Genomic DNA, 12107 nt, shown 5'->3' on the forward strand with positions numbered 1-12107 from the left:
AAATGGTAATTTTCATGGGATAAGTGAATTGAAAGATTAAATGACTTGCCCAAGGTCCCATGGATAGGCACTGACTGGCTAGAATCAGGAGACATATAGAACAACAGGATTTTGAGCAGGAACTCTAGGTAAGGGAGATCGTTATATTTGCTTTGCCATCTGATCTGGTACAGCAGTGCAAACACAGTGGGATTGTCCAGTCCTTCTGCCAAAACCTGAGTCTAAGAACGATGCCCACTGGAACTTTGATCTTGAAGAGAAGCACAGAATGAAGTTCTTATTACCCAGTGACAAAGGAGTAGTCATCTGGTTCCCTCTCACACCAGTTTTGTCCATGTCTCCGAGCTAATGCTGACCTCTGGCTCTCTTATTTTCTCTGTCCCTTTTGCCCTCACCCACTGAGACTGTAACTCTTCCGAGCTGGTTCTCAGGCCCTTTGTTGGCCTGTAGCCACGTGGCTGAAGGAACTGTTTACAGACAGCCTGGGCTGTGAGCCCCATTGCTGCTGAACTATAGGTGGAAGGGCTGGTTTCCACGCCAGGAAAGAAAAGTGAATTAATTGTTCTGCAAAGGAAACAGAGTTGGGGAGGAGTGGGACCACGTCTGCAAGGTTTTGCAAGCTTACCCTGGGTAGTCTCCAGATCTGGTGATTTCCTCTCTTATAAAGCATTTCTGATTTGGAGAGATAATAGTTAGCTTGGGAAGGAGTTTTAATTGGCAAATGGTAGGAATACTTAAGAGGTGAGGGGGAAAGGACTAAATACCCTGGGTAAGTGTGTCTGGTAGGGTTGTTTCTGGTTGTTGTGGGTCAGTAGGGAGCTCTCTTGTCTAGCTCAGCGGTAAAGAATGAACTCCTGCAATGCAGGGGCCACAGGAGACGCGGGTTCAATCCCTGCATCGGGCAGATCCCTTGGAGGAGGGCCTGGCAACCCACTCCAGTGTTCTTGCTTGGAAAATTCCATGGACAGAGGAGCCTGACAGGCTACAGTCCATGAGATTGCAAAGAGTCAGACATGACTAAAGCGACTGAGCACACATGGGGAGGTCTCTTGACTGGAAGCCAGTGGACCTGGGTGTTCTCCAGAGCCTTTATGTTGATCATAGTGTAGAGAAACCTTCTATGAGCTCCTTGCTATGTTAAGGCTTGGTTATTGCTCTTCACGTCATGTCATGTCCCCAGTGTGTCCTCATGGCATTTCCCATGATGGGCTTCTCGTGTGGGTCATCCTTGCCTTATAGTTCACTGTGGGAAATGTGATTGTCTCTTCTATAGTTAATAATATGGGTCAGATTCTCAAATTGCCTGGTAGATCACCTCCCTGCACCTGGCTGCCAGCACCGTGGTCATTTATACCTATGGATCTTCCTTTAGTTACCCATATAGCCAATGTGGTTCTCGTCTTTGGAACTTTAATCTTGAGCTGATTTTTTTCAGTTGGGCCTTCATCAGAAGTTAGGTAGCAGAATATTGTAGGGAGATAATATACTATCAGCCATTCATCTGTTACTCTATATTATCCATCCTTATATTATTAAGTCAAATAATATCCAGTTGGAGAAAGAAATGGCAACCTACTCCATCCAGTATTCTTGCCTGGGAAATCCCATGGACCGAGGAACCTGGTGGGCATCAGTCCATGGGGTCGCAAAGAGTCGGACACGACTAAGCGACTAAGCACATAAACAATATCCAGTCAGTTTGGGTTACTTGCTATGTGCTTGTGACTGTCCTAGACTCTTCATTTAAATTATCTTTATTCCTTCAGCAGCCCTGTAAGCTGTAGGTCCTATGATGCGCTTCATTTTATGGGTGAGAAAATGGAGACTTAAGGGATGTAACTCATAATAAGTGGTGCAGAGGCTTCCCTCATGGTTCAGTGGTTCAAACTCTGAGTTCCAGCTGCATGGGGCTCAGGTTTGATCCTTGGTTGGGGAACTAAGATCCCACATGTAGCACACCACCACCACCTCATCCCCAAAAAAAGTGATGAAGTTAGAACTATACCTAGAAACTGACTCTGGAGCTTACCTCCTTCACCACTGCATTTTATTATCTTCATCAGGAAATTGCATGACTGAGGAGTAACCTATTTCTCCAAGGTCTAGTTGTAAATGAAATCTACTGTAACTGTTACTGGGGTATGAAGAGTTCCTTAACTCTGAACGGTCCAAGTCGCTTTGACACAGATTTTCCTTTTTTCCTCTTAATATCTTTGTATGGTTAATCCTGACTCCATTTTATAGTGGGAGAAAGAGAGGGCCCAGGAAAGTAAATACCTCTGGTCACACAGTAAGTCAGCAATGCCCCTGAGATAAGAACCTAGCTTCCTGCTTCCTAGGCCAAGCTTTGGCCACTTGCCTCTGTTACATGAAATTCATAAAATATATGTGAGCCTCTCTGCGTCTGAGTTTCTCCAGCTACCAAAGAAGATGAAAGGCATCCCAGAAATGCTGATCTGTGGGTGTGGAGTGAGGTGACCTTCAGGAAACAAATTCCGTGTGACTAAGAGGGATCACCAGGATTGTAGTGGGGAGATCCCAGCACTGTTCAGACCAGCGCCAGCAGCAAAGGGTTGGAAGAGGGTCTTTTCCTCGCCTGGAGTGTTAGTGACACTTCCTAGCAACACGGCTTTCCCATTTGCCTCCTTCGGGGATGTAATGACAGTATTCATTTGCAAGGCCTTTTGCCTCCTGCGAAGCCTCTGTGTGTGTCTTGACCCCTCCTGTGTAGTGGATGTCCCGCTCCTGTCATATGCTCCCAGCCCCAGGTGGAAGTGGCTGTCTGCCCTGACTAAGTGTGACGGTACTTATCAGTGCGTGAAGTGCTGGTGATTAACAGGAGCCACAGGAATCTCCCCATTATCTTCACGGGTAGCTCCTTGAAACTGTTCTGCCTGCAATCACGGCTCAATTGGTTTGGGTTAGGAGAAATCATTTCCTCCTGTAATACTGCCACCATCAGGTTAGGGGCCACAGCACAAAAGTGTCCTTAAGGGCTTGCCATGGATTTTGCATGATGATGTCAGTTATGTGCTAAAGAATGAGTACTTTCCTGGTCAAGTTCAAGTTAGGGAGGAGAGATAGGTCCTAAATTTAGGGAAGGAGGCTCTTTTTTATATTTTAAATGTTAGTGTGGGGTTGAGTTGAGAAGTCAAAATACAGAAATCCTAAGTCTCAGAATTCATGTAGTCCGAAACTCTTTGTTTATGGAGAGGAAATCAGTACCTGGAAAAGTAAATTCACTCACATGTGGTCATCTAGGTGGTTACTGATAGTACTGAGGTTGTAACTCGGCCCTCTTTTCTCTATGCTCCTGTGGTTCATGGACTAACAGAGCATAAGGAAAAACCCAAAAGTCCATTGGAAATGATAAGGTCTACTATCTCCTGTCAATGTTGAAAGTGTAAACCTACTTTGAAACTAAGCTTTCTTCATAGTAGCAGTATTCTGGTGTCCAAGGCATTGCCTTGATCAAATTATAGGATCAAGGCCATTAAAGAACCTGTTAGACAGAAACCCAACCCATTTCTCAGTTCAGAGCCTGAGTTTATTGGGTCTTCCTCTACGTACAATTTCAGGTGTATTTCCTTGCTTCAGCATTGCAGATTCTATAGATTGAAATCACTTGATAGATATAAGCTTAAATCTTTTACTAAGGTTCAAAAAACACATTAAAGAAACATGAACTTCAGTTCTATTTTTGCTGAGATTCTGTGGTGTTAAGGTCAAGAGAAGGCCACTGTACTTTCTGGCCATGATAAATGGCAAGAATGATAAACCTGTGAGTTATTCTAGAACTGACTTACTGGGCTGAGGTTTCTTAGAATTCAGATGCACTTGGCAGATAAATCTCCAGTTCTCAGAAGAGACAGAGTGGCAGGGGAGGGGATGTAAGCTGGGGTAAAGGGCTGGTGGACTAAGAAAGGTGTTTACTTGGAGGAGATGTGCCCCCAGTCTTCTCTTCTTTCCCTGTCATTGTCATCATCATCATATACACCTTACATTTTGAGCTTCTTCTAGTCACCTTGGGCTTCCCAGGTGGCGCTATTGGTAAAGAAGCTGCCTGCCAGTGCAGGAGACATAATAGACATGAGTTTGATCCCTGGGTCAGGAAGATCCCCCGAAGAAGGACGTGGCAACCCACTCCAATATGGTTGCCTGGACAGAGAATGGAGGAATCTGGCAGGCTACAGTCCATAGGGTCGCACGGAGTCGAACATGACTGAAGTGACTTAGCATGCACTAGTCACTTTCCTTACTTATCTGATGACTCCTTTACTTATTGCCATGAATTACGAAGTAGAGAGGACTTTTTCCAGGACAGTGAAATTCAGAACACTGCCACAGTTATTTAATAAATCAGCTGTAGAATAAGACTAACAGTAATTACCATTCCTTACATATATGCAGCACTCAAAAGATTCCCCAGATTTACAAGGACCAACCGACAACAAGATGGCTTAAAATGAAAACAGAAAATAAAATCATGATTGACCATTATTTTCCTGTGGGCCAGTAAAATGCAGAAATCAACCTTCTGGTTTCTGTCTTTCTAAAGGTACCATCGCAGGCTCTTGTCTGCTTTTGAGTAGATAGCCCACTCTCGCTGAGAATATAGTGTTATTAATATTTTCATGATTTTTGCTGCAGTTTATCAGATATTGATGCTGACTACCAGTACAGTTGGTACCCTCATTAAGCATACAGAAGAGACTAGCTATTTCTTGCATTTGACTTCTGTGTTGGATTGAGGTTGGAGAAAGAAGATTTTGTCGATATGATTAAATAGATGATTTAAAGAAACATTTCTGGGTGCCATTTGGGTAAATGGTGTAAAGTTCTAAGACAGCTTCTTACCCAGTCCTCTTCTTACAAAATTGCCTGTAATTGGCACCCCCATGGGCTTCAGTGCACCCCATCTGCAGCCTAGAACCGCTCTGAGGTTAGATATGCCCTCTCGGCTTTGAAAACATCAAAGCAGCCATATCCGTTCTAATCTTGACAACTGAAAGTCCACAGATACTTTAGAGTTGCTAACACAAAACTGGCTTTTGGACGGGAAGATTTGATCCATGTGGCCAAGTACTTTCAGTGGCTTATGTAACGCTGAACTGGATTTGTACAGAAATAATACAGTATAATGATGCTTTTTTTTTTTTAACCTAGCAAACTCCAGAGAATGGTCATATCCTAGAGCTGAAAAAGGCTGCCTTGCCAACATGCTGGTTATTTGCTCTGCTTCATCCCTGGCTACCTTCACGTCTCTAAAACCCCAGTGTGCTTTCCAAAGGTCATGAAATGTGAGCACTTGCTTCCTGGTGACCTGTGCGGGCCATTGGAAGGGGTTTTTCTTAAACCTTCTCCCTCTTGGGTTAGACCTGGTTTATAAACTGTACATCCCAGCATGTGTGATTCCTGCATTACAAGGTGCGGGCAGAACTAGTGTTCTTGCTTAGAAGGCTAGAAGGTCCCGTCAGCACGTGGGCTAGGCCTGGCGGGCAGGCACCAGCGTGGCCATGGAAGAGCAGATGGTTCCAGTGATGGGAGCTCCTGCCACGTGTGGGCTGGCCCTCCTGGCCACCTGCAAGTAATGCTCCCCCAACAAGGTTCTTATACAGAATCTTCTGAAAGTAGACTTTTCCCTAGTGAAGGAAGAGGAGCCTACAAAGTCAAGAGACATCTGAACTCACCTAGCAGTTGTGAGAGAATTGTGAGAGAAGTGGGAGTCTTCCAGCCCCTTCTAACTGCTAGAGTAGTGAGTGGGAAGGGACAGTCTCTTACATGTATATAATCATTCTGTGAAGCAGAAAGGGTGGCTTCATTATGTATTCAAATGCAGAGAGCTCTTCATAAAACATGCTACTGTGTCCTTTTACTGTGAGTGGAAATACAGCCTTCACATTAAAGAGGAGTAAAGGATAAATCAAAACATTATTCAGCCCTGAATGTGCCAATCCATAACTCTTACTCAACAATTTCCTTGCAGCAGAAACCATCACTCCAGCTCGGACCAAAGATGATTTGGCCCAGTTCTTCTCTGTTGCTATGGGGACAGAGAGATGATGATGTTAGCCCTTTTGATGCTAACTTACCTACATTAAGAGTCAATTCCCTTCATGTCTTCATGTTTCTTTTATTGATAAAGTAGCCCAGCCTTTTCTGAACTACTGTTTGTTTTCTGTCTTATTTCCCCTTTGGTGCAATGAATTCCATATTCAGAATAAAACATTTCTTGAGCACTTGGTATATGCCAAGCACTGTGGGAGGTGCTCTCATATATGTTAGCCATATATTTATTCCTCTATGAGGCAAAGGAGAGAGTATAAACATCGGTGATTCACTTTTTCAGTTGAAGTTTACAGAGGTGTTTTGTAGTGCAAATGTGAGGAAGGGAGGCTAGGAAGGAAATGGGTGTGGGGAGTCATTTCTAACATAGGGAAATCAGGATCAGTGAACTGTAAGTCTGCATTTTCCACTTTTTCCAGGGAATCAGATGATAGAGGCAAGGGCCAGTTGCTTATCACAGTAAATGTCCTAAGATGTGAAAATGAGACATGGAATATTAAATATTAATATGAGTATTAAGCATTAAGACCAGCCACTTCCTTACAACCGTTCTGGGCTTGTAAATAGTTGGCTGAGACTGATGAGTGTGTGTCAGATGATGGTCCCTGATGAAGGTGAGAGATTAGGGATCTGAGCCAGGGTCCAGTTTCTGCAGATGCTCAGTCCTCAGTGAATCTCATCATCTCTTGTCAGCTTGATGCATGAGAAAGGCAGGTCCTCTGAAAAGTCATTTCCCACCAACTACATCCTCTTACTTATATTGGTGTGTTTCCTTCCAAAGATACATTTAGAAATCCTGTCCCTTCTCTGATTTATCCCTCAGACTCAAGGACACTTGTTTGAGGACCCTTCCATTTTTAATATCATCTCAAGAGTTAGTTAAGGGATGTGTCTGTGACTTACAGACTTGGAGGAATTTGTAACATGTCCTCCTTAGGAGAACCTGAGATTTTAGAGCAACAGATGTAGTAGTAAATTTGGAACTTTCTGTATGGCAACCTACTCCAGTATTCTTGTCTGGAAAATTCCATGGACAGAGGAGTCTGGAGGGCTATTGTTCATGGGGTCACGAAGAGTCAGACAGGACTGAGCGATTGAGCACACATATGTTTTTAAGAGGGAAACTGGGTCTCTGATAATGATACCCATTATCAGTTGGGAAAAGACTAACTCAGCCTTTGCAGGTACTTATGCACTATGATTTATCTGGGTTAATTTATGTAAAATAAGGAAGTAATGGAATTAAATACACAATCTCTACATATCATTTAGACTTACCGTATTTTATTTCTAGACTTCCCCAAATTTGTCCTTTTCTGTCACTTGTAAAGATGCATAAAAGAGCAAAATTTCTGAAGGTCAGAAGAAGTGAAAGGGGCAAGGCTGTTTGTAATGGACCCTGGCTGTCCTTGGTAGGCAGGTTATAGCATCTCTAAGGTTCAGTAAACTGGGAATGAGCATTGCTGTAAAAGATTAACCACAGGCAGGCAGTCTGCTCTTATTCTCTTAAAGAGAATAAGCAACACCAGATCTAAGGCCTGGAGGGGAGAAGTCTTTTGAGTAGAGCAGACTCTTCTCCATTTTCACCCGAGGATTGAGATTCCCGGCTCAGCCTCCTTATCAGAGCACAGCTGGATTGTCAAAAGAGATGGGAAAGATGTGGTGCACTTGGTCTGGATTGGTCAGGGACTGTGCCCTCTAAATCATACTTTTTTATATATTTGAGAAATGAGAAAGATGGAGGCTTGTTGCTTAAGACCAGTGCCTGCTGCTCCTCAACTTCCAGTGCAGAAGGAGTTGTTGTCTCTCAGATGGTACAAACCTGTGGTGGGAGAAAGGGCCTCAGCCTGACCTTTGGAAAACAGAGGGAAGTCAAGTGTGGACATACAGGGACAGAGGCTCTGACCACTGCTGGGTGATGGGGGTCCCACTGCTTTCTTCCTGCCTCACTTGAAGTGGTCGTCATCCAGACATGTCAGGATGTTCCAGGTAAGAGGTAAGAACATCCCTGGAGTTCGCCCTGTGGACTAAAAGGGGTTTGAGCTCTAAGACAGTCACTTCTAGGAAGTAGTTTGGGAAACATCAGAAAGAGAAGAAGTTGACTGAGATCTGAAGTAGGTATATGATGGTGATTGGCTAAAATACCTTTTCATGAACATGAATGCTCTGATCTCAAATGAAAAGAGGGGACATAGAAGTAATGGAAGGCTTGAGAAAATAGTTAGGGTAGCTATTTGGGGACTTAACACCTAGCAGAGAGTGAATTAGAGCAGCAGTTCCACACATGGGGTCTAAGGCAATTAGGGGTTCCTGGGCATAGTAATGGAGAAATATGAGCTAATTTCAATATTATGAAAAGCATAAATGAATCACACATTTACCCTCAACAAGGCCTTACAGGCTATCAAAACACTGGACTCTGCTTTTGTCTATAATTGAATTGGTTTGCTGATGAGAAGCTCTGCTTGACTGCTTATTTTGTTTTGTTTTGTTTTCCCCAACGTGATGGGTGAACTGATGGTGTCACTAGTAGTCACAACTGACCTGAAGTCAGATTATCGAAGATGTGATTAATCTTTGACTCAAGGCGCAGAGTGACAGCCACAGCGAAATACTCCACAGTCTGTGGTGGCAGAATGGTTGGGGACCACTTTTGTAAAAGGAGCAGTGACCTTCAGTTTCCCATCCCGAGTTCTTAAACCTTGCACAGCTCTCACTGAATTCATTCTTGGTCTTTGAAGGAAAGTGAAAGCAGAACAATTAGCAAATCATAATCAGTTGTCTACTTTGGAGACCATGCCCTGAAAGTCTTGCGTGTGGTTGTTCCTCCTAACCTGCATGGGCCGCTTAAGACTCCTTTCAGGAACAGGCTCTTTTGTCCTGTCCCTGCTGTCCTGAAGCTCCAATAACTGTGGCCAGCTGATGCAAAGAGCTGACTCAGTGGAAAAGACCCTGATGTTGGGAAAGATTGAAGGCGGGAAGAGTAGGGGGTGACAGAAGATGAGATGGTTGGATGGCATCACTGACTCAATGGACATGAGTTTGAGCAAACTCTGGGAGATGATGAAGGGCAGGGAAGCCTGGAGTGCAGGAGTCCATGGGGTCGCAAAGAGTCGGACACGACTGAGCGACTTAACCACCACCACCAGCTGTCCTAGCTAAGGAGTGGGATACCGAGAGCTAGGGTTAAGCACAATGCTTGGGCAGCTAGAGGAAGAGGTTAAATAGCAAGAAAAAGAATGAAAAGAAAGAAAGTAGCAAAGGAATGGACCCCGTGAGCGATGTCTTTAGAGCAAGGCTGGGAAGCTCTCCTTAGATATGGTTGGCTGCCAGTGATGTTCCAAGGGATCTGGACTCTGGTCCTCAGCTGGTTCTGCTGTTTAGACCGTGGCTTTTCAGTCCTGTATCTTCACAGCCCATGGTCTGCAGGAACACCAGGGAAACCCACCATTTCTGGCATGAAAAAGAAAATGACAGCTGAGTTACTCTTCAAGTGATGAACCCATGAAACGTTTGATCATGGTTGCCAAAAGAATTCTGAACCATCTCAACCACTGTCGTCAAACTTGCTAGGTAGAATTGGGCTAAGTCCACAATTGGAATCTTTGCTATCTGTCCATTCAGTTGACTGTTTCCAAACTGCGGTGACAGTTTCTATTTTCTGGAGTAATTGAGGGAAGGGAAAATGGTTTTGCATACTTCTTTGTGAGTATGTGCACAGCCAAACAACATTAGGTTTTTCCATCTCTTTCCCTTGCTGGCTTCATGGGTGTCTGTGTGCCTGCCTCCTGCATATCCTCTCCCACCTGGGCCCTTCTTGTGTCCTTGTAGAGGGTCTCCGCATCCTTCATTCTCTTCTTTCCTTTATGCTTCCCAGAGCCAAGCTATGCGAATCGTCCGGACGGTGGGGCAGGCCTTCGAGGTCTGCCACAAGCTCAGCCTACAGCACACGCAGCAGAATGCTGATGGCCAGGAAGACGGGGAGAGCGAGAGGAACAGCAGCAGCTCAGGAGACCCAGGTAGGCACGGTCACCGCTGTGGATCCGGGGGAACAGGCAGGTGGATACACAGTGTGGGTGGTGGATCGTTCCCCCAAGCCCAGAGCAGCCACTTCACCTAAAAACATTTTCTCTGTTTCTAGATTCTAAATTTTCTTTAAAGAATGTGTGTTGCTTTTATAACAGAAAATTGAAGATGTTTAAACTATCAAACAAAGAAGCATTTAAACTGGATATCAGGAAACACATTTTAACGGTAGAGCTGCTTATACTACCAAATCAGATCCCAAAGAAAATTTTCATACACAATCACCTTCATAAAACAAATAAGATAATTTCCAATTATCTAAGTAGTTTTTTTTTCCCCTACTTCTAAATTCTGTAGTTCTGTAAACCCTCAGGGTAGACATTATTCCAGTATCTCCAGTCTTCAAGTCTCACTAAAAGTCAGGAGCAAGACCAAGGTGTCTTTTACCATCTCTCCAACAGTAAATGTGGGAGCAAGAAGTATGAGTATTAGGTAAAAAGTTAATATTGTTTATATTTTTATGTGGGAAACCCATGAAAATAAACTTAAAACTATTAGAAATAAGAGAATTTAGAGGTAAGGTCCAGTAAATAGATATAGATAACTGTGGTTTTCTGTTCCAGCATCAACCAGTTGGAAGTCATAGTGGAAGAAAATATCCACTGAAATAACTTTTTTTATCTTTAAAAAGATAAAATGCCTGAATAATCATAATAAAATATATATGTTTATATGAAGAAAATCAGATAGTTGGAAAGTTCTTGGTTGGGAAATCTCAACATCATACAAATGTTAATTCTCCTTATGTTAATCTATAAATTTAACATTATAATATAAATCTTTATCAGCAAAGTTGGCACCTTGGTAATCTATCATATTTAAAACTATAGGCTACAGATAAAGAGAGTGCTCAGAAGAAAATCAAAGGTTTAATTATTTACAGTAATAGATGATTAGTCGTGAAAATCAAATTAATTAAACATTCAATTCAAGAAGTTAGAAAATGGCAAAAGAAGTCTTCCGTCGCAAAAGGCAGTTTTGCTAAGTGATGAAGGGTAGAGATTTTCGGTTTCCATTCAAGTTGCACTGGTCACTAGCTGTGTGATTTCAGGAAAATTCCATAATCTCTCTGTGCCTTAGTTTCCTCTTCTGGGAAAAGTAGGAATAACAGTAGTATCTTCCTCATAGAATTATTGTGTTGATTGGATAAGCAGATATATTTAAAATGCCAAATCTGGTACTTGGCACATGGTAAACACCAAATACGTTGTTAGCTATTATTATTTTTTAAAATGGGAAAAAGCAAGGATAGGAAAAATCCTAGAAAAGATGAGTGATGACAGACAAGTGACTTTCCAGGTTCAAAAACATACTTTAAAGCTGTAAAACTGTGCTGATGCATTAATAAGTGTCTGAGTGGATTGGAAAAGAAAGCTCAGAGATAAACTCAGACACGCATGTTGACATAGTGTGTGGTAAAGGTAGAAACCCTCTGGAGAAAAATATGGAAATCATTAAATTTAAAATTTCACATGCTTTTGACCCCCCAAATCACCCTCAAATTCTCTTCTAAGAATTCCTCTTAAGGGTATACCCATACATGTGTGAAATGATGCATATATAGTTATAAAAATTATAACTAACAAGAGGGGATTTTATAATAATTTATGGTTACAAGTAACGGAATATTGCAGAACCTCCAAAAAGGATGAATTGGTTCTCTGTGAACTGATAAAAAATCATCTCCAAGATATTTTGCTGAGTTTTTAAAAAACAAGATGTAGAACTGTGAATTGGTAGCATACCAATTATATTGTATGAAAATATATACATGTAAATATGTGTTTTCGTGTATGCCCACTATGCATAAAACATCTCCAGAACTGGTAACTTGGTTCATTCTGGAAAGAGGAACTAAGTGTCTATATTGGGAGGAAGATTTACTTTTCATTATTGCATATTATTGCAGCCACATTGCTCAGAACAAAAGCTGATCTGCTCACTTCTGAACTGGA

At 42.6% G+C, this 12107-nt stretch overlaps 1 protein-coding gene across 7 annotated transcripts in view; it reads left to right on the top strand.

Moving 5' to 3' along the window:
- LOC102266917 (uncharacterized protein C1orf226 homolog) overlaps positions 1-12107 on the top strand; it is a 359994-nt gene that overhangs the window by 296841 nt on the left and 51046 nt on the right. For all 7 annotated transcript variants that reach the window (XM_070366596.1, XM_070366593.1, XM_070366597.1 and 4 more), the window contains one exon: positions 9944-10085. In XM_070366596.1, coding sequence (XP_070222697.1) covers positions 9944-10085 — 142 coding nt within the window. The remainder of the gene's footprint in view (positions 1-9943; positions 10086-12107) is intronic.

Source organism: Bos mutus, chromosome 3 (assembly GCF_027580195.1).
Source record: "Bos mutus isolate GX-2022 chromosome 3, NWIPB_WYAK_1.1, whole genome shotgun sequence".
In the NCBI taxonomy this organism is placed as follows: domain Eukaryota; kingdom Metazoa; phylum Chordata; class Mammalia; order Artiodactyla; family Bovidae; genus Bos; species Bos mutus.